The 21,098-nt window shown below is 54.6% G+C and overlaps 1 protein-coding gene across 3 annotated transcripts; it reads left to right on the top strand.

Annotated features, from left to right (window-relative positions):
• The first annotated feature begins 23 nt into the window (after nt 1–23).
• Nucleotides 24–19,450, top strand: NAXD (NAD(P)HX dehydratase). Of its 3 annotated transcripts, XM_034665478.1 has the most exons (12): nt 24–231; nt 3,075–3,225; nt 6,502–6,547; nt 7,658–7,746; nt 9,827–9,935; nt 10,627–10,687; nt 10,914–11,059; nt 15,080–15,130; nt 15,212–15,316; nt 16,015–16,135; nt 17,245–17,365; nt 18,167–19,450. In XM_034665478.1, the coding sequence occupies exons 1-12, from the start codon at nt 60–62 to the stop codon at nt 18,315–18,317; spliced, it is 1,323 nt and encodes a 440-aa protein (XP_034521369.1). In that variant the 5' UTR covers nt 24–59; the 3' UTR covers nt 18,318–19,450. The 3 variants fall into 3 exon arrangements, with proteins under 3 accessions (XP_034521369.1, XP_034521371.1, XP_034521370.1); XM_034665479.1 differs by lacking the exons at nt 10,627–10,687; nt 10,914–11,059 and having other exon boundaries at nt 36–231; XM_034665480.1 differs by lacking the exons at nt 10,627–10,687; nt 10,914–11,059; nt 15,080–15,130 and having other exon boundaries at nt 32–231.
• The last annotated feature ends 1,648 nt before the right edge of the window (nt 19,451–21,098 follow it).

Below are 21,098 nucleotides of genomic sequence, written 5' to 3' on the forward strand. Positions count from 1 at the left end.
GTCGCGAGCTCTGGTTCCGGCGGCGGCGCGGGGGCGGCCGGGAGCCAGGAAGTGCGCCGATGGCTGCAGGTCCCGTCTGGGCCGCTGCCGGGGCCTGCCGCCGAGGTAAGCTCGATACCGGCCTTGCGGGCATGGCTCCTGTGGCGGGGGCTGGGGCTGTGCTCGCCGGCGCGGCCGCTGTCGCGCTGCTCTCGGTCGCGCTTGTGCTCTACGAGCTGCCGCTGGACGCAGGTACCCGGCCGCGGGCGCTCGTCCGGGCGGGGGGCGCCGCCGAAGGCCGCTCGCGCGGATCCCGGGGGCCGCGGGGAGCTGTACGGCCTGCGTGCGACCGGGGACCGGGGGGCCGGGCCAAGCCGAGGAGGGCTTCGCGTGCGGCCCGCAGCACAGCCGCCTCCGCGTGGGGAGCTAGAAGCGCCGGTACCGCGGGGCAGGGGGCCGGAGCACGCCTGGGCCCACCGAGCGATCCCCGAGGATCCCGCCCCGGCCTTGGCTAGTAAACAGGACGGGCAGTGTAGTAAGAATGGCGGCGTGTAAGGAACAGGGGTGCCCTGATCGGAGCCCCGTACCCCTCGTAAGGTGTTTTCCTCCTTCAGTTTGCCCTGTGACACTTGTTTACGTAAAATACAGGAATGTGTGTTAGACCGTTAAGGAGCGTGTGGATTGTATATCCCATTTCTCACACACGGTGGGGAGATTTGTTTACCCACCTTTGAGGAGAAGGTAGAGGCTCTTGAGAAAATAGGAGAATTACGCCAGCCGCGGTTCCCAGCCAATAACCAGCTGAAATGGTAAAATTCACTTTTGCTGTGATAGTAAAAACATTTTACTACGTATGTACATATAGCGGTGCAGAGAAGAACTGTTATGGAGTTTTGGCTTTTTGTTTTTCTGCACGATAGTTCCAAATGCTTTTTTTTTTTTTTTTTTTTTTTTTTAAAGATTTTATTTATTTATTTGACAGAGATAGAGACAGCTAGCGAGAGAGGGAACACAAGCAGGGGGAGTGGGAGAGGAAGAAGCAGGCTCATAGCAGAGGAGCCTGATGTGGGGCTCGATCCCATAACACCGGGATCACGCCCTGAGCTGAAGGCAGACGCTCAACCGCTGTGCCACCCAGGCGCCCCCCAAATGCTTTTTTTAAATTGAAGTATGGTTGACACACAGCATTACCCTAGCTTCAGGCTTCAGTTGCTTTGAGAAGCAAATGATTTGCTGATTTGCTGAACTTTCACCCCAAAACAGGTGGAGTTCTAGTGCACTGGGTTCCCATCCTAGCTTTAGGGCATCTCGGTCACTGTAAGGATTGCTGTCAGGTCCTCCAGATCAGCTATGGTTCCCCTTAGTTTAGAGCACATTTGGCACAAACACAGGTGGTTATCCCAGAGGGTTGTAGGTGGTAAGTAATTCTAGAAAACAGCCCAGGCTGAAGAAATCCGTTTACTTTTCCAGGCTGCCTCTGCCACTTCCATAAAACAAACAGAAATCAGACAGGTTTGACCTGTTCTTCCAGCTCAGAATTGTCCTGAAGACAAAGTTACTTAATGGGATAAATTTCAAATCGCCTTTTGTCAGGGCCTTTTTATGCTTGAGAACGTTGATGTTTATATTTAAATATTTCGGTGGATAAGTCCAATGGTGCATGCCAGTAAGCCAGCTGAAACGAGAAATGTCAAGTGTGGGGAGATGTAATTGACCTTCGTTTGGCCCTTTGCTAACAGAAGGCATTCGCCTCAGGTGGGTGGGACAGAAGGCTGGTGAGCAGTGTGGATTTAGTTCACATCCATACTCTTCTGGTTAAACAGTGACAATGGTACGCTTCTCAGGTGATTTTATTCTCCCCTCCCAAATGGTTATTGGGGGCAATTGAGAAGGATTTAATTGTTGTTTTGTCTTTTGGTTGGTGTGGTGACTATTTGGTCACCTGATTTGCCATAAAATGGCAGCATTTTGGTAAAATGGTGTCTTCTGGTCTGGTTTATTCATTACTACCCCAGGCATCTTCCCAGGCCTGTCTCTCTGGGCTCCAGTTTCCGTATCTGTAAAAGGGTACGCTGGCCACTAATGAGAATAACCCAAGATGCTTTTAATTCATCGGACATTTGTAGAGTGTCTTGCTCTGTGCCAGCCTCCCAGGTGATTGAGGGTGGGGAAACGCCCATCCTAAAGCCAGAGGTGGGAGCTGTATCACATTCTGTGTCGGCAGAGGGTAGTGGTCTTAGAGATCTTGTGTGTGTGACGACGTGCTGAGTAGAAAGTACTGGAACCGGATAAACGCACCACATTGTAAGGAACCCAGAATAACCCTTGCATGATTGGTTACGTTTGGACTCCACTTTTACAGTTTCTAGACTTTAAAAAGCAGCTGTATTTCGTGATGTGGGGAATTTGAAGGAGTGGCCATTCTTTGATATTCGCATATTGACCAATCATGTTGTTACACTGGACGTGTTAAAGTTGGGAGCAGATGCGTTTCCGTGACTGCAGAGATGCTCTTCAGCAGTCATTGATTTGTCACTGGATCTGACAGCAGCAGCTCTCATTCCCTTCCTGCAGCTCACAGGGACTGCACAGTGATTAAGTCATAATGCATTAAAAACAGTTTCTGAAAGGTTAACTATACTTCAGGAATGTCTGATACCTTTCAAAAACAAACTTGGTATGTCCAGCTAGTGTTAGTGTTGTGTTGTAATTTCTAAGCATCATTTGCTTACAGAAATAAAAATATGAGGGGCGCCTGGGTGGCACAGCGGTTAAGCGTCTGCCTTCAGCTCAGGGCGTGATCCCGGCGTTGTGGGATCGAGCCCCACATCAGGCTCCTCCGCTATGAGCCTGCTTCTTCCCCTCCCACTCCCCCCTGCTTGTGTTCCCTCTCTCGCTGGCTGTCTCTATCTCTGTCGAATAAATCTTTAAAAAAAAAAAAAAAAGAAAAATATGAAACCATTGGATAAAAATATGTAGCATTCATGTTAAGACAACTTTGGGAAGTGTTTTGGTTAACAGGCTATCTTGTTTCAGTCTTTTTTATGTATGCTAATAGATATTTTTCTTAATGATTCCATTTTCCTGTTTTTCAGTTTTACAAAGAGCATTTTCACTGCATAAAGCACATTTAATAAAGGATATGGAAACTACTTTGCAGTTGGTGAGAAATATTATACCTCCTCTAACTTCCAAGAAGCACAAAGGCCAAGATGGAAGAATAGGCATCGTTGGAGGCTGCCAAGAGTAAGTGACTGGAAAATGTTAGCGTTGAAGCATCAGTCTCTGTCGTCTGGCTGGCTGTCTGGTTGGACCCCAGTAATCATTTCTCAGTGTAGTCTGATGTTCTGACACCCGGGATTTTTCAGTGATGAACTTTGTGACTGAACAGGAGGAAACAGTAAGGGCCCTGAGTGAGCTGCTCACTGGTGCGCGGTGGGAGCTGGGACTGTTTTTTCTTGTTTTATACTTTCCTGTATTGACCGGGCTTTATACCTTCAACATGTGTTACTCTGTAATCAGGAGAAAACCAGCATGTGTTTGGTTAACTTTGTCAATTTGAAGATGTTCTTGGAAGTCATTAAGGAAATCTGACAGATCCTAGCCTTTTTTAAAGGCTTGTTTTCTTGTTTGTTTGTTTTTTCAAGATTTTGTTTATTTATTAGAGCACAAGCGGGGAGGAGGGGGAGAGGGAGAAGCAGACTCCCTGTGGAGCCCGACATGGGACCCGATCCCAGGACCCCTGGATCATGACCCAAGCTGAAGGCAGACACTCAACCGACTGAGCCACCCAGGCGCCCCTCAAAGCTTGTTTTCTAGTTCTGTGTATTTTGGTGCTGTGTTGTTTGCACATAAAATTTTATAATCTGTCCTCGTTTACAAATGATGCTTTGCCTTTGCCTTTGCCTTAAATTCGAGTTTTGGTTCCCATTTCAGCTCCTGCTGACTCCCCAGTCATGTTGATGTGCTTTTCACTAAGGCAAATCAGCCTGTTCGCATTTAGTCCACCGGATGTACTTTCTATAAGACTTGTATGTTTTCTCTTCATTTTATGTTGTGCTTCCATTTTTTTCCTTATTTTTGCTAGGTTTTTCCTTTTATTAATTTGGAAATTCTCTTATGCTTTCAAATTTAGCTAGGGGTTGTCTTTCCTAACTACCATGATGAATGACAAATGCCACTCAAGGGAGAGAGTTAACACTTGATCTGAGAACTAGGGAATTCCTAGCACAACCCCTAACTCCTACATGGAACGTCGTACACTGCTGCCTGTGTGCCTGGCCTAGTGTCTGCACTTGGGGTGGGAGTCCTTGGCCTCTTCTCGCATTTTCTTTGACAGAGTATGCAGGGGACCCTGTGGAGTACTTGCACACCCGCCGTGTCTTGCTGTGGTGGGTGGGCTGTGCCTTGGCTGAGTTGGGGATTCTCAGGTAGCGTGATTTTCTTTGACAAACCGTGCCTGTGATTGCATTGTCCTCTAGCCTGTATTCTGCACCACAGAAGAGAAGTTTGCCTTAATTTATAAGTAACTTGTTCTTGCTTGGATGTTTGTAAGATTTTCTTTTTCTTTAGAATTCTGCAGTTTCCTCCTGATGTGTCTGGTGTGTCTCATTATCACTAACCTTACTTGAGACTTGGTGAGCCCTTTCTGTCTGTAGACATGGTCCCTTTGGATAAAGGAAATTGGCCTCTGTCACTGGCTCTCATTTCTCATCTGTTTTTTTCTCCTGCTGCATTTTGGACTCTTGGATCATTAGCTCTTAGCTGCTTTTCTTCCTTTAGGTCCCCAGTTAAAGGACTGCCCTCCTCCAACCTCTGGGATGGAGGCCAGCAGTGCGGCCTCTGCCAGGCCCTTGGGCCCTTGATCCCTTGAGAGAGTTGAGGGAGTCAGGGGTTTTATGCCTCACATTCCCTCCATCTCCTGCCTTATACTGTGGGACATTTACATGGGAAGAACTGGCCATCAGGTTTTCTCTTCAGATAAGTCTGGTAGTGTAGCATGCAAGGAGCTAATTATCTAACTTAAAATATGTCCATTAGCTTTAGGAACTAACCTTTAAAGTAGGATCGTCTTTATTCTGATTATGAAGGTATTATCTGATTGTTGTAAAAATTCAAACACTGGAGAAGCGTGTGAAGTGAAAGCTTCATAGTACCCCATATAATAATAATACAGCAGGGGCACATTATTAGCCTTCCAGACTTTACTGTGCATGTAACTATTTTCTACAAAACGGGGCCATGTTGTCACTGTTTTGTGCCAGTCCCAGCCTGCCAATAACCAGTGTTGTAGCTGGAGCTGCCCCCATGGTTGGTATTATGATCACAAGACGCTCTTTAGCAACGACTGTCAGGAAACTGAAAAAATAAAGGTGTGTTACTTACAAGATCTGGAAATGACACAGCACTGGGGCCACGTAGCAGGGTTGTGGGTGGACAGAGCACGTGGGCTTGGGTTCTCCTTTTATTGGGGGTGAGGGTGGGGGCCTAGGGTCTCAAGGGTTCGCTCTTTATTGGTGAATTTAAAGCATGAATGTGGGGATTTAAAGCACCGGAAGAGAGAATACAAGTGGCCCAAATGGTCAGTTGTTGAAATCAACTGAAATCTTTAAAACAAACTAGCCTCAAGGGGGCAGGGGTGGCCTGGCTCTCTACCTAGCGCTGGGCTGGTGAAGCGTTTGAGAGAGAGGTGTTGGAAGTGGATGCTTTTGCAGTCAGAGCTTACATCAGATGCCTGTATTACAAAACAGAAGACAAGCGTCAGGGCTTTGCGTTATGTGTGCTTGCAGTTTGCATTACGCGAAGAGGTCACACCACCAGTGTCCTGGCTATCGTCATCCCATGTTGGTTCCTAGAGACCGGTTCTTGATAAGTGCGTGTGTGGTATTCGTTGTAAAGATGGGCTGTAACTTACTTAACCAATCCCTGTGGATAGGCGGTCCATCACCTCTGTTCTTTTTCCCAACTAAACAATACGGCTGGAGACATCCCTGTACTTTTTTCTTTTGTACGTGCATCTGGTTATTTCCGAGGGATCGATTCCTAGAATTGATACTGGAGCAGAGTGCAGACATTTTAAATGTTGTGAACATTGCCAGTGTCCGTGTGTGTCTCCTCCCCCCCCCCCCCCCCCCAGTGCTCGAGGCCATGTTAAAAAATACAAGCATTCTGGAATGGTGGGATGGAAGCAGCAGGGAGGGGTGCGAGTCTCGGTGCCTGACAGTGCACGGCTATTCTCGGCACCTTCAGTGAGCTCTCACGGCCTCCTCAAGCCTCCACTTTGAACACAGTGCTGCAGAGAGCCAGTGGTCCTGACATGGTACAAAGGTCTGAAGTGACAGGCGCCTGGTGCCTTAGTGGATTGAGCGGTGGACTCTGGATCTCGCTCAGGATCTCGGGCCTCGGGCTCCGTGCTACGAGGTGCTGGGCCCTGGGCTCTGTGATCCATGTCCGTGCGCTACTGATATGGGTGTGCTTGCCTCCTCCTCAGGGGTGCTTGACTGCCCTTCTCTTTCTTTGCAGGTACACCGGGGCGCCCTACTTCGCCGCCATCTCGGCTCTCAAAGTGGTACGTCTGTTTACAGCTGCTTCGTCAACAGCTGGATTCTTTTTTCTTTTCTTTTCTTTTCTTTCTTCTTTCTTTCTTTCTTTTTTTTTTTTTAAAGATTTTATTTATTTGAGAGAGCGAGTGTGTGAGAGACCATGAGCGGGGAGGGGTTTGTAGAGGGAGAAGCAGAGACTCCCCGCTGAGCAGGGAGCCCGATGCGGGGCTCGATCCCAGGCCCCTGGGATCATGACCTGAGCCGAAGGCAGACGGAAGGCAGACGCTTCACCGACTGAGCCCCCAGGCACCTCAAGAGTTGGATTCTTTAAATACGATTAGAGAAATGTTTTCTGCTAGAAATGTAAATTTCCTAGAGTAATTGTGGTTCAACACCTTTGACTCTATCCTGACACAGTGCAGTGACAGTAGAACTGGAATTTTTTTTTTTTTTTAAGATTTTGTTTATTAGGGAGAGATACGAGCAGGGGCAGATGGAGAAGTAGACTCCCTGCTGGGCAGGGAGCCCGATGTGGGACTCGATCCCGGGCCCCTGGCATCACGACCTGAGCTGAAGGCAGCCGCTTCACCGACTGAGGTGCCGTAGAACTGGAATTTTTTTAACTGAAGTTTTGTTACAGCTGTCCTTTACCACCGTGATCCTAGAATGCCGCTTCAGTCCTAACTTGAGCAGTTGGCAGCTTTACGCCTTGGCCATTTCCCAGGCCTTCGATCAAGTCCTAATGGCCCAGTTGGCACGGTTAATGTGAAACATGCTCCCTGAGGCCCTCGGGTGACGCAGCCTGAGCTGGTCTGGGTTGACCTGCCTCTTGGTGGCAGCAAAAGTCTGTTTTCTTGGGGCGCCTGGGTGGCTCAGTCGTTAAGCGTCTGCCTTCGGCCTGCTTCTTCCTCTCCCACTCCCCCTGCTTGGTTCCCTCTCTCTCCGGATGTCTCTCTCTGTGTCAAATAAATAAATAAAATCTTTAAAAAAAAAGAAAAAAAAGTCTGCTTTCTTTCCAGCCCTTTTCTCAGCTTCCGTCCTGCTCTGAGTCACCTGCTGTAGTTCAGGGGCCGCGCTGAGCGGGCTGCTGCCGAGCGGGCCCTGCTCTGAGTCAGCCGCTTGTGCTCGTTTCTCAGGGCGCAGATTTATCCCACGTGTTCTGCACCCGGGAGGCTGCGCCTGTGATCAAGTCGTACAGCCCGGAGCTGATCGTTCACCCGGTTCTGTGAGTGGGGCCGTATGGGGGTGCTTTACTCGCAGCCGTGCTCCTCGGCCACGGGGCCTTCTCGTGGGCTCTAAGTCTCTCCACGGAGCAGCTGCTGTACTGGGAGGTGGTAGGTAGGTGCTGTCAGAAGAAAGGAGAAAGCTGTAAGGAGCCCACTGTCTGTGGTCGGAAGACAAGCGGCTGTGCATGGATGGCCTGGGACGAGGTCTGGGTCCCTGGAGCGCTGTGGTCCGTCAGAAATGGCTGAAGCTTCCAAGGAGAGTCCTGGGCCTTGCCTGCGGCCGTACAGCTCACAGTAGCCATGAGGGGCCTGTCGGGCAGGCATGAGGCTTCCCCTTGTTCAGCAGATGCTTCCACGGGGACAGCATCGAACCAACATACAAAACACCGGCTGCCATGCAGCTCCCTCTCTAGGGCAGCCCTGTGCCCTAGAACTTTCTGCAGTGGTGGAAGCATTCTCGGCGCCGTCTGGAACTGTGGCTGCTGAACACCTGAAATGTGGCCAGTGGGACTCAGAAGCTTAGTTTTTACGTGAATTAAACTTAGATAGCCACCTGTGGCTGGTGTCTGCCGTACTGGGCAGCACAGCTCCGGAGACGGATAGGCAAGAGAACAGGATGTCAGAGGGTGGTGAGGACCACGCGGAGGGGCAGAGCAGGGGACAGAGAACAACAGCCGTGCAGGCAGCACGCGTGCCACACATCACGTCACGTGGTGTGCACGCTCGTGGCCCGTGTGCGGTTCTCACTAGGGTGATGCGGGCAGGGGCCCCGAGAGTGGCACTCAGGTAGGGACTTGCAGACACGGGGAAGGGCTGGCGTCGCAGCCCAAGCTGAGGAGTGTTGGGGGGGCACTGGGGCCCCAGGGTGGGGCGGGTGACTGGAGAGGTTCAGGGCCAAGCTGTGCAGGTCATGGGGGTCATCCTGCAGGTTTTGTCTTTCACGTAAATGAGGAGGGAGGGGGCGCTGCCAGAGCCCTTGCACAGGGGAGGACCCGGATCCAATGTACATTTAAAAGACGTGGCTGGCTGCTGCTGGGAATGAGCCTTGGGGCCGAGGATGGAGGCGGGCTGCATAGGAGCGTGTTGTAAGAGTAAGTGATGGGTAGAAGGAGAAGGGGTCACATTCTAGGTACATTTGAAAGTGCAGCCCCAGCATATGGTGACAGGTGGGATGTGGGGTAGAAGGAGAGGATGAGAGTCTTGGAGGCTACTTTGGGTTTGGTCCGGGCGAGTTGGCAGTTGACAAGGGGGGCCACCTGGGGGAGCAGGTTTGGTGGCGGTGACCATCGGGAGCTGGCTTTTGGGTGTGTTTTCAGTTGCCTGTTGGACATCTAAGCGTTGCTCGGAGGTGTTGGACAAGAGCGAGGTTGTCAGGGAAGGTGTAGATCCGGGGGCTGTTAACGTGTGCAAGGTGTTTAAAGCCAGGCGACGAGGGTGAGGCTGTGCAGGAGTGCGCGTCAGCAGGACAGCCCAGCGTCCAACAGCCGGGAGCAGAGCGTGGGTAGGAGCGGGGGAGGAGGGGTGTTCTGGAGAACTGTTGGCACTCTTCTGGAAGGTCCTGTGTCCTTGCAGTCTGTCAGTCATGGAGACTAAGCACAGGTGCTTGGACCTCACGGTGGGGTCGTTGGGGGCCAAGTCTTACAAAGTGGGTTCTAAGAGTCTGAAGAGAGAGATGAGCGGGAAGGTTATGGCGAAACGACAGTTCCATATAGCTCTCAGGTCCCGTTCTAAGCGACAGCATCCCCAGGTGCCCCTGTGTGTGCATAAAGTACCCCTGTGTGATGGAAACAAACCAGTTCATTCTAGAGGGTGAAGGCAGTTTTGAAAGTAGCCAGAATGTCTCAGTGTGGCTTCGTTTAGGTGCTGAAAGCTGGATTCCTACATTGGGGTATGAAAGGATGAGCCCGTCTATGGAGATGACGGGACACGTGGGGATGGATGCAGGCTGGGGTCCTGGCCTGGGTCCTGCAACATGAGAAGGAACCGGGGAAATCCAGAAAAACGTGCCATCTCCCTAATAAGGTAAGCCAGTGCATGCGTATCGTACTAAACCGCTCCGGTCTCCTCTTCCCGATGCAGCGACCGCCCCAGCGCCGTTTCCAACGTGGAGGAGTGGCTGCCCCGGCTGCATGCCCTGGTCGTGGGACCCGGCCTGGGTCGAGATGATACTCTTCTCGAAAATGTTAAGGTAAATGTAGAGAATTATTGGACATGCCTCTCATGGACTCGGCTCGCAGAGTCAGAAGAGAAGCATTTTCTTGGAGTGTGTGGTGTTCGGTGTTCTGGTGGCTCTTGATGGAATAATGAAGAAGGTTTAGGGGAGAGAGGAGGCCACTAGGCAGAGAGAGGGGAATGAAGCTGAAACAGAACAGCCCAGACGGAATGAGTCTCCTGCTCTCGGGCCTCAGCCGTCATACTGGAGCGGTGGGGAGTCCCTGGGACCGCCCAGCGCTTGGGGTCTCCCCTCTGGAATGAGAAGCATGGTGATGGGTGCCTGGGGGCAGAGGGACAGCCACTCGGCCATCTCACAAAGTGCTGAGAGGACAGGGGTGCTGAACGAACCAGCAGTTCATTTGGGACAAACAGTCTGAGAGCCAGTCCCGTACAGTCGAGCAGTGGCTCTCAGTGACACGCTGCAAACGCAAGGCCTCTGAGCGGTCCTGGTTCGGAGCCGCCTGGAGCCAGCATGGGTCACGCCATGGGCCAGGTGACATCGTCTGATCTTGACCACTTGCTGAAAAGTAGGAGTAAATCCGAGCTGAGGAGCGCAAGAGCCTTTGGTCCCTGTGGGGTGAGGGGGAGGCCCGAGTGGGGAAGCCCGTGTGTAGACAGTGGGTCTGCTGTTCACTCGTGTTCTGAGATGGTGGCTCTTCACACAGGGTGGCTGGAAGATGGGCTCTGACAGCCTCTCCACTAGGTGGTTTATCTCTGGAAAGAGAGGCAAGTGAGGGCTCCTGCCAGAACGGGGATGACCCTTGGGATGATGGGCTTCGTGACCTTTTGTGACCTGTCCGTTAACCCCTGGGCCCGCTTGGTCACGACAGTGGAGCTCAGGATACTCTCTGGCCTCTTTGTCCTCCTTTGGTGCTTGTTGTCCTCGATTCTCGAGTCCTGGTGATGTTTCTCGCATCCATACTTGGGAGACAGCTGTGTGCTGTTGGTGTAGACAGGTCGGACTTCGGTGTGGAGCAGCCTCGAAGGTGCGGCCGCTGCTTCCTCAGCAGAGCTGTTCGCGCAGGCCGTCGGTGCCCGCGCTGCGGCCTGAATGCGCGTGTCCCCCCGGATTCACGTGCTGGAATCCTAACCCCCAAGGTGAAGTGAGGGGAGGCCTTCGGGGGGTGACTGGGTCATGAGGGTAGAGCAGCCTCCTGGATGGGACTCATGCTCTTATAAAGGGGCCCCCGGGGAGCTCCCTCCCCCTTCCACCAGGACACAGCAAGTGGTCTGGGACTTGTAGGAGACCCTCACTCGGCACCCACGTCTGGAACTTGTAGCTTCCAGAACTGTGAGCAGTGCACTCCTGTTGTTTCCAAGCTACCCAGCCTGTGGCATTTGTCACGGCAGCTTGAGGGGGCTCCACGTGGCCGGACCCCACTTGCTTCAGGAAGCCACTGGTCAGGGTGTCTCCTGAGCAGAGGCGCGAACGGCGGCGCCCTCCGGTCTTCTGGTGAGCTGCAGGCCGCGTGGCTTTCTGCGCGGGCCCACCTGACCCCGTGCGTGTCGCTCACCCCAGCGGAGCCGCCGCACCGGCCGTCGGCGCGTCACCCTCACCTCCCCGGGCTCCCCGAGTGTTGGCGGCTTCATTCCTCACCTGAGCTCACGCGCAGAGAACGTTTAAGATCTGGGGTGAGAAATGAAGAACTTATTTTTGAAACAACAGTTTAAATGAGTAGGAAAATGTGCTTGGATTTTACCAGAATTCCTCGTAAGTACTTTTCTCCCTTGGGACAAATTCGAGTGCAAGGGCCGCACCCAGCACTGGCCGGGGGACCCGAGACAGACTGTGCGCCTTCGCTGACCGTGGGCTTCCTCATCCACTCGGCTCTTTTCCCGGGTCATTGCGCTCGGTACGTCTGTGACTGTACACGCCCGTTGCGTGTGTTTTCTGTGCGCTTTTGCTACACTCCGTTCCCACACAAGCCCTCACGTCGCATTCCCCGCATTTTACAAATGAGAGAGCCCGTTGGTCTTCTGCTGCCTGCTCCGTAGCACTTACTAGATGTTTCCTGAACGAATTCATTGTCTAGTGCAGTCCTGAAAACAGCCCTTTTAGATAGATTTCTCTTATCGTTTTTCTTTTTTTTTTCCCCTAAGATTTTATTTATGTGACAGCACAGAGCAGAGAGGGGATGGGAGAGGGAGAAGCTGGGAGCCCGAAGTGAGGCTCTGGGGCTCGATCCCAGGACCCTGGGATCATGACCTCAGCCGAAGACAGACACTTAATCGGCTGAGCCACCCAGGTGCCCCTCATCCTCCTTTTCCTGATGAGGAAATTGAATCTTGGAGAAATTAAATTACACCCCTGAAGTGGCTGTATCGTAAGTAAATTGCTGAGTTCTTCAGTTTCAGAGTTTTTACATGCATTTAAAGTGTCCAATTCAGTGGTTCCTAAGTACATTCACAGTTGTACAGCCACTACCATGAGCAGTTCTAGAACATTCTCCTCATCCCAAAAAGGAACCCCATATCTACTAGCAACTGCTCCCTTTTCCTCTTCAACTCCCCAGCCCCTGGCAGCCTGTCCTCCACCTGTGGTCTGTGGATTTGCGGATTCCAGACCTTTCACAGCAACTCGGTCTTAACAGGACACGGTGCTTGTGGCCAGCCGTGTTCACTCAGCAGCATTTCGGGGGTTCACGTGCGTGTGGTGTGGGTCGGTGCTCCGCTCCTCTCCTTGCTGTTGGGTATCCCTTGTGTGGATGGACCCCATTTTGTTTATCCATCATGTGACAGACGGTCAGGGGGCTTCTGCTCTGGGCTGTTAGGAGCAGGGCTGCTCCAGATCTTTGTGCAGATTTTTGGGATAACCTTGCTTCACATTTGGAGGACATCCTGCTTGCCACATTTTTTTTTTTAGCATGAATTTTTAATTCTGATCAAGTCCTGTATTTTAAGAGCTTTATGGTTTCAGCTCTTATGTGTAGGTCTCTGGTCCGTTTTGCTAAATGTTTATGTCTGGTGTAAGGAGTGGAAATTCCGCTGCAGCACTGTTCTGTTCGAGTGCACTGTCTGGGCACCCTTGCTGAAGTCTGGACAGAAAGGCGGAGGTTTATTTCGGGGCTCTTGTCTCTATTCGTGGATTTGTACGGCTGTCCTGGGCTGGAACACCCAGTCCCGATGGCGTCCGCTCTGAGCCCGCCAGCTCTGCTCCCTTCAAGCGCGTTGTGGCTGCTTGGGCCCTGTGTACTTCCAGGGAGTTTTCAGATCAGAAGAGGCGGCGGGGATTCCGACAGGGCAATGCTGAATGTGTAGGTCAGCTGGGGGGGTGCTGCTGTGCGGTATTCAGTCTTCCCCGTTACATGTTGGTTTTGAACCGGAGTTTCTGGATCTAGGATGTAGGCTCTTGACCAGCTCCCCTGGTGCTAAGTATACTCCCCCGTAGCTTGCTCTTTCTTAATGGGAAGTCCCGAAGGTTTCTCCCTGATAGGATATGCACGCGTTCCTTACGTTTTCAGCGGCTGCATCTCGATCTGTATTTAACTAGTTCACGTAGTGGTTTCTATGTCAGCGATGTCTCAGACATTTCTGCACTCTATCTGTCCATTTTGGGTGTGTCCTTCAGGATAAACATCTAGGAGCTGAGTGGCCGCAGCAGCTCCTTCTCCCCCGAGCAGCGCTCCTGGTTCGACTGTAGCTGCTCTCACTGCCCGACGCACGCGCCCGCTGCTCGGCCGGCACCCAGCCCTTCTGACGTGTGGCTGTGCGGCTCCGTCCCTGGCCGTCCTCCCCGCAGGCGACGTTGTTGACTAGATGTGGGTGGAGCAGGGGCGATACTGGCGGTGGCCTCCCCTGCGGCTGCCGTTGATGGCCTGCCAGCTCCCTTGCCAAGAACTGGGTCAGTCCTTAGAGTTGGTATTTCTCATCCTCATACAAACTTCAAATTATTATTTGAGGCATTATTCTCATTTTATAGACCAGAAAACAGAGTTTCAGAGAAGTAAAGTGACTTTACTCAAGTTCACACAAGGGAGTCTTGTGGACTCTGAGCCTGTGTCCTTCAGTCCCAGCAGCTGTGCTGGGGTCCGGAGCTGTGTCCTGATGATGTCCTAGACGCTTGGTCGCTGTCTGTGGACTTGTTTCACTCGGAGCCTAAGTCAGAAGCTGTCGCACAAAGAGGTCAACGCTTCTTCAAGACGAGGGCTCGGCCACTAGAGCAGCCATCCCTTGGCCAGGATTTATTTGCTGGTTCCTTTGCTTTGCCTCTTGGGGCCAGAAGGCACTCCCAAGGGAGCCGTGCTGTTGGGGCAATGGGAATGGTGGCCACGGCAGAACTCCGCGGTGGGGGCTCAGACAGCAGACCTCTGTTCTCTCCCAGTCCTGGAGGACGTCCGTGAGCAAAGCAGCAGCAGCTTTGGGTTTTTCCTGAGGCCTCTGTCCTCGGCTGGTAGATGGCCGGCTGCCTGCCCACTGTTGTCGTCATCTGGTGTGTCCCCGTTGTCTGTGTGCTGGTCTCCTCTTGTGAGGACACTAGGCATCCTGGAGTGGGGCTCTTGCTTCGCCGTTCTCAATGTTTTCTGCTCTCAAGTGTGTGTTTCAGGGGGAGATGGTGGTTACACGCTATTGCAACGTGTCATCTTGTTGTGAAATGCTGGTTCGTGATAAGTGAGCGTATCTATGTGGATCATAGATAGATACATAATTTGGCAAGAAACCCCTGAGACTTTTAGTATAACTTTTTCAGAGAGGTGATTCCCTTTTATTACTATGGCCACTTACTTTAAAACCAAAGTGCTGAGAAAAAATGCACAAAAACTCGTGATTTGGGGGAATTCTGAAGACTTGAGATTTTTCCTGCGGGAGCCCCGAGGGTCAGTGTTGGTGGGACACGGGGCGCCTCTAGCTTGGGCTCAGCCTCCGTGGGCTCGCCCGGCCCGGCGCTGGGTCTCGGGCGTCCCACGGACTCCTTTTTCCAGAGTTCCCAGGACCCCTGCCTCACACGGGGGCTGCTGTCCGTTCGTTGGGGGTGTTTCTGTTTACTGTCTGCGTTGATCGTTGTCTGCGTGTTCGTGGACGACCCCGTGTTGCAGTTCGTCACAGAACTGCTTGCTTGGTTGTCTTCTCCTTCCACTGAGGGGTGATGGGCTTGTTGCTCAGATCTTTCTTTCCTCACAGGGCATTTTAGAAGCATCCAAGGCCAGGGACATGCCCATCGTCATCGATGCAGTGAGTGCGACTCTCCTCTCCTGCCCCTTCGCCCGGCCGGGCCCTGAGGGCTGGGCCGTACATACCTGTCCTTGTCTGTAGGACGGGCTGTGGCTGGTCGCTCAGCACCCGGCCCTCATCCAGGGCTACCGGAAGGCTGTTCTCACTCCCAACCACGTGGAATTCAGCAGGCTCTCTGAAGCCGTGGTGAGTTTGTTGACCACCCAAAAGATGGGGTGTAAGCCCTCTGGGTCCTGAGCGGGGGTGAGGGACGGCTCTGCTTCTGCCCCTGCCCCACCTGTCCCTGCGGGGGCGGACGTGCACGTGGCCAGCGAGTAGATGTATGTTGCCCACGTGCTAACAGTGCTCTTCTCTCGGTGGTGCGTGGAATGATGGGGCACATCTGTGACTGGGTGAGAGGCGGGGTGGCGGGCTCTGGGCGGAGCACTCCATCCCTGTCTTGCGTTGCCTCACCTGTGAAATGTGGATCCTGAGAGCATCAGCTCCTAGGGTCTGAGGACAGAACGAGATGATGAATATAAACCCATGAGTTCTTACGTAGTGAGCGTCCCGTAGGTGTAAGTGCGTGATTGTTCAGAGCTGTCACCTCTGCAAACCCATGAGCCTCCTGCCGTGGGCAGCGCTCCCTTTGATCCAGGGGTGGGGGGATGGTCCCTAAGCAGCGTTCGTGCATCTGCCCGAGGACTCGCTGTGCGCATACTCTGGGCCTGCGTCCCCTGGTGGCGGCTGTACGTCTCCGCGGGTGGGGCTGGAGCTGCTGGAGTGTGTGTGTGTAGGGTGGGGGCTGAGGACCAGGGTGGACCGGCAGGACGTACCCGTGCTGGTGGGCTCCTTTCATGTGTCTGACAATGGCGTGGGCTGGGCTGTCCTGTCCCACCTTGCAGCTGAGAGACCCTGTGGACGGCAGCGATCATCGCGAAGCTGTACGGAGACTCAGCCAGGCCCTGGGGAACGTGACCGTCATCCAGAAGGGGGAGCGGGACGTGATCTCGGACGGTGAACAGGGTGGGTAGCTGTGGGCTTCACGCATGTCACTCAGTGTGGCGGTAGAAAACCCCAGTCACACACGGCACACGCGGACTTGTCACCCACGTTCCACACACAGGGGCTTCCCGGCGAGGCTGGTTTTATTTCTCTCTTGTGAAGGGCAGTGACCACTCCAAGCGTTCATCCTCGCGGGTGCCTGGTGCAGCGGCTGGTTCTGTCCCCGAGAGACCGTGCGGTGGGGCTGCGGCCCTGCCAGCAGGTGGCGCTCCGGGGCCCCGGCCCGCTGCCTCGCGAGGCGGTTACCTGAATATTTCACTGCATTTTCTTCTGTCCTAAGCCGGGCTGGAAAGTGAGGGAACGCTGGGAGCCGATGCGGGCGGAGGGGGTTGCCAGGTGCTGGATGTGGCAGCTTCCCCCTTGTTCTCTGCCCCAGGCCGGCCGGCCGTCCAGTGGAAGAGCAGGGGGAGGTTACGGTGGGTGTCTGAGCCTGGCCACCAGTGACAGTGAGCTGCAGAGCCTCCCCAGCGCCCCGCAAACAGCCCCCCTCACGCAGCCTGGGAGGCAGGGAGCACATCCGTTGTAACAGAACGTGATACAGAACTGCTGTCGTGTGTAGGGCTGCTGACCAGGGAGCGGGAGGCACGCTCTCACGCCCATGCCACCGGACAGGAAATGCCATGGGAGTGTTCGCTGAGGGACCCTGGAACCTTTGGGGCTCTGCTGCTGGAAAGTGCTCTAGACTCTGACACGTTCAGAGGATATAACCACGCATTTTCCGAAGCGGCTGCTGGTTAACAGCACGGATGGGTGGGTGGCTGCCGGCTGGGTCCACGCAGGGGCACTGCTGTGGGTGTGCACATCCTTGAAGGTGGTGCGTGTCTCTGAGGGGCCATGGGCACTCCAGGCTCCAGGGGCCTGTGACCCGAGGACCCCGGGTGCCTGTGCTCTTGTCCCCCATCTGCTCGCCGCCTGTGCTACACCGGTGCTTCCGGGTGGGCCTGGGTCTGCCGTCCTGTAAACCAGGCTGCCTGGTTACGAACAAAGGGGAAGAGCTGCCACGGATCGAGGTAGTGGCTCGGGCACAGGCGAGCCCGTCCCCTGATGGCCGTGTCCCTCCTGTCCCGCAGTGCTCGAGTGCGCCCAGGAGGGCAGCAGCCGCAGGTGCGGTGGCCAGGGAGACCTGCTGTCGGGCGCCCTGGGTGTCCTGGTGCACTGGGCGCTGCACGCCGGACCCGAGAAGACAAACGGGTATGTGACATCTTCACTTGTCCTCCCTTGAGAGTTTTGAACCATGTGAGCCATTCAAGCTGCCCATTCGTTTAATGTGTAGCCGCGTGAAACGTCGGTGTTCCGTGAAAGTGATCCCAGGGTGGGGGTGATCCCAGAACCGTCACCTGGGCCACTCTTGCTCTGTGAGGCCGGGGCCCGGCCTTCTGGCTTGGTGCCGCTGGCTCTGGGGCGTGTCAGCTTGAGATCCTGTTCTGGGGGGTGCGATGTGTACCCTCCATAAAGCAAAACAGTGGAACAGAAACCCACAGGACAGAGGTGAGCTGACCTTGACCACTGTCCTGAAAGATGGGAGTTTCCCTAGGAGGCAGAACGCGGAGATGCAGGCAGGGCCCTGTCCTCTACACCCGTCACGGGACGGTGGTGGCCACGCACCTGTGAAGCCTGCGAGGCCATGGGGTGGTGGGACACCGGGAGGCAGGGAGCCCCTGCCCGGGGTGTGTACCTGTGGAAACAACCGTGTGGGCATCTGATGATGGGGGTGGGAACCCGCATTCTCAGATCTTCGATAGTCGTCCCTGGCGCTGAAGATCACTATAAACTGTGACCATCGGGGTAGCAGAGCTGTCCTGTTCTCCAGGTGGGTGGGTATTGATGTGTCCTGTCTGGGAGTAGCCACGTCCCTGGTCGTGAGGCTGCCTTGTGCTTCCGAGGCACAGCAGACTTGAACTGGCCTGTCTGGGGTCCTGGGGAGAGAAGGGGAGCAAGTCGGAGTCTGCAGTGTGTGCAGGCCCCTGCTGTCTGATGGTTGTCCCTCTCCAGGTCCAGTCCTCTCCTCCTGGCTGCCATGGGTGCATGCTCTCTTGTGAGGCAGTGCAGCCGCCAGGCCTTCCAGAAGCATGGCCGTTCCACCACTACCACCGACATGATCGCGGAGGTCGGGCCCGCATTCCGCATTCTCTTTGAAACCTGAGCCAAGGCACCGGGAAGCAAGCGGCACCACGGATGGGGAGGTGACGCTTGTCACAGGAACCAGCCTACATCCTGGGTCCCAGTCCTCGGGGGAGCAGAGCAGCGTGGTCCGGGGGGGGTTGGCTGCATGCAGAGCTAAAGCTGTTAACAGGGACACCAACCCAAGGATCCGGAACTTTCCTGGGTTGCTCAGCAGGAGACAGAGCCACTGAACTCCGCGTGTGCTCCAGGACACGGCCCCCTCCTAGTCCGGGCCTGTTCGTCCTCCTCCCTACCACGTGCTTCCCGTGTGTCCGTGTGACACGTTCCCCGGGGTGGACACCCCTGACGGGGATCTGTCAGTCCCGCCCAAATACCCGCAAGTTTTGCTTTTGAATCGCAGTCCCCAAGCGCTGTGGCATTCGTGGTCTTGCTCACGTGTGCTTTTGAAACACTGACGAGGGCTCTAGGCAGCAACAGTAAGCGTGGCTGGTGGGGTTCGTTGCAGTACTTCGGCATACCAGTGGTCGGTCTGTCTCTGGAGGAAACGGTACGGGGCACTTGGGGGGGCCTGGGATCCTCCGGGTGCGCACTCGAGCCCGGGGCGGTGGGAGGCGTGCCTGCGGGAGTCACGGAGTCCTCGTCTGTGATGGGGCCCGTCCACAGCTCTCACGGGAGGAGGCGGACGAAGCTGGACACGCGGAGGGCACGGAGGTGGCCCCGGCCGGGGGGCCCAAGCACTGTCGTTGAAGTGGCTGTGTCCTCGGAGTAGCTCCCACTGAAGCACTTAACGTCCGTGAGACGCCCTGTTGGCCTCCGGCTTCTGGACGGCACTTGGGTGGGTGGTTTCGCCTGCGGCCTGAGCACCGCTGCTCCGTCTCTCTCCGTGCGCTCTGTCCTGCACACGTGAGTGCTTCTGTAGGTTTCATGCTGTTTCCTGCAAGGACAGGAGCTGCGTGGATCCTTCGTGTTCCTCTTGGCTGATGCTCGGATTCAGATCCCTCACCCCAAACCGATTCTACTTTAAAACCAGATTTCTTAGAAAATGTTTGCTGCTCTTGTTTCAGACGTAATTGAGAAGCGTCACTGTTTTGGGGGGGGGGCGTTACATCTAAATCCTGGTAACCATTAAAAAGCAAATCTGGTTTATTTTAACGCAGAGTTTTGTATTTTTTTTCTCACAGAGCCCAAACCCACCTTCCAACTTTCCTAAGGACACTGTCAGCAGGGGGACAAAGGTGTAAAAGCCTATTTCTCAGTTAACGGTTTTCACCAGTGCCTACCCACCTTGTTAAAATGAAAAAGTCCTTTCTCCTTCCACAGAAGGTAAAATTCAGGAGTCACGATTATTTTTATGTTTTCACTCTGAATAAGTACAAATCCTTTTACTCAAATGGGAGTGAGAAGTATATCCAAGTAGCCAGTGGCTGATTTAAAAATAACCCGTATGGACCTACAAGGTCCAGCTAAGGGCATGCTTTTACCCCGAGACCAAGACAGCAGAGCATGGAAGGACTTGCATGGCCAGGTTCAGCCTCTGGCCATCGTGGGACGGTGTGATCCCCATGTACTGAAGGGACCCTGTTTGGGTGTCCTCGTCAAGGGCCTACCTGCCAGGTGGGATCTTTGTGCGAGCTGGGTCACTGTTGGCAGTTCCGTCTCTGAGCGGGTTTCCTTGCCTGCAGAATAGGACACCAGTACCTTTTGGGGTCATGAAGGTCAGTGATGAGTGAGTGCGGCTGTCGAGCGTCCCCACCGCGCCCACAGACCGTGCCAGCCCGACAGTGGACAGTAGCGTGGCCTGGCCAGGCAGAGAGCAGGCTGTGAGCGCTGGTTCCGCCTCCTGCTCAGCGGTCAGACCAGTGCATCCACCACACGCTGGTTTTCTGTGGTCAACACTTTGCTTTTGTAACAAACATAGGAAGACCGCCTCCCGTCTGCAGGGCAGGGCGTCCTCATCCCTAGTTCAGCACCGCCCCGTGCTCGAGGTGCAGGCCACTGTGTCCTGCTTGACCCTGGCCATAGCCCCGGACCCCTTGTAGGACTTACATCCGCTGCTCAGGGCTCATGGTCCTCCCCGGGGGCCCGCATCAGGACCAGTTTGGCCCCTATGTAAGGCCATCGGTACCACGAAAAACCCACTTTTCAGGCACATGGTATCGGTTGGATTGACTTTAATGTTGACCGACCAGCCACGACGGGAAGCTTTCACGTAAGCTCAGGACAGTGTTGGGGGCCGTCAGCTCCCTGGTCTCTGGTCTCGCGTCCGTTGATCCAGCAGCTCCCATGTGGATGTGCTGCTCCTGTCCTGGGGAGAAATGGAGGCACGGGGGGAGTGGGCCACAAGGGCTCACTGCCCGCCCCAATGGCTCCACAGGGCCCTCCTGAAGGCACGGGGGCAGGGCGGGGGCTCAGTGGACACCCGGGTTGTCTGTTCCACGTCTGCGTGGTGCCACCCGGTTTACATGGCACGTCGGGGTGACCATGCCTGCTGTCTCCAGGCTGGAGTGGCAGCGGCTCACCTTAATGCTGATGCCGTGGGTGACGAGGTCCCGGCGCAGAGCGTCACACGCCTCCAGCAGGGGCTGCCTGTCCAACTGCTGCTGCCGTCGGGCCTCCCTCGTGGCTGCTCCCGTGGCCAGGGCGAACTGCCGGACCTGGAGCCGGAACCGGACCAGCTCCTCCACCACGCTGTGCAGAGTGGCCCGGCTGCTGTCCCCTGAAACAGACTACACCAGGCAGAGCAGCATGGTCAGTGGGGCCCAGGCAGCCGCCCAGGCCCAGCTAGGCGGTGCAGGGGGTT

The sequence above is a fragment of the Ailuropoda melanoleuca genome, chromosome 7 (assembly GCF_002007445.2).
Source record: "Ailuropoda melanoleuca isolate Jingjing chromosome 7, ASM200744v2, whole genome shotgun sequence".
Taxonomy (NCBI): Eukaryota; Metazoa; Chordata; class Mammalia; order Carnivora; family Ursidae; genus Ailuropoda; species Ailuropoda melanoleuca.

Excerpts from the sequence above, each read along its gene's own strand:
- NAXD (XM_034665478.1), top strand. The coding sequence starts at position 60 with ATGGCTGCAGGTCCCGTCTGGGCCGCTGCCGGGGCCTGCCGCCGAGGT. Across the intron at positions 232-3,074 it reads CGAGCTGCCGCTGGACGCAG|TTTTACAAAGAGCATTTTCA; the intron begins GTACCCGGCCGC and ends CCTGTTTTTCAG. Across the intron at positions 9,936-10,626 it reads CTCTTCTCGAAAATGTTAAG|GGTGGCTGGAAGATGGGCTC; the intron begins GTAAATGTAGAG and ends CTCTTCACACAG.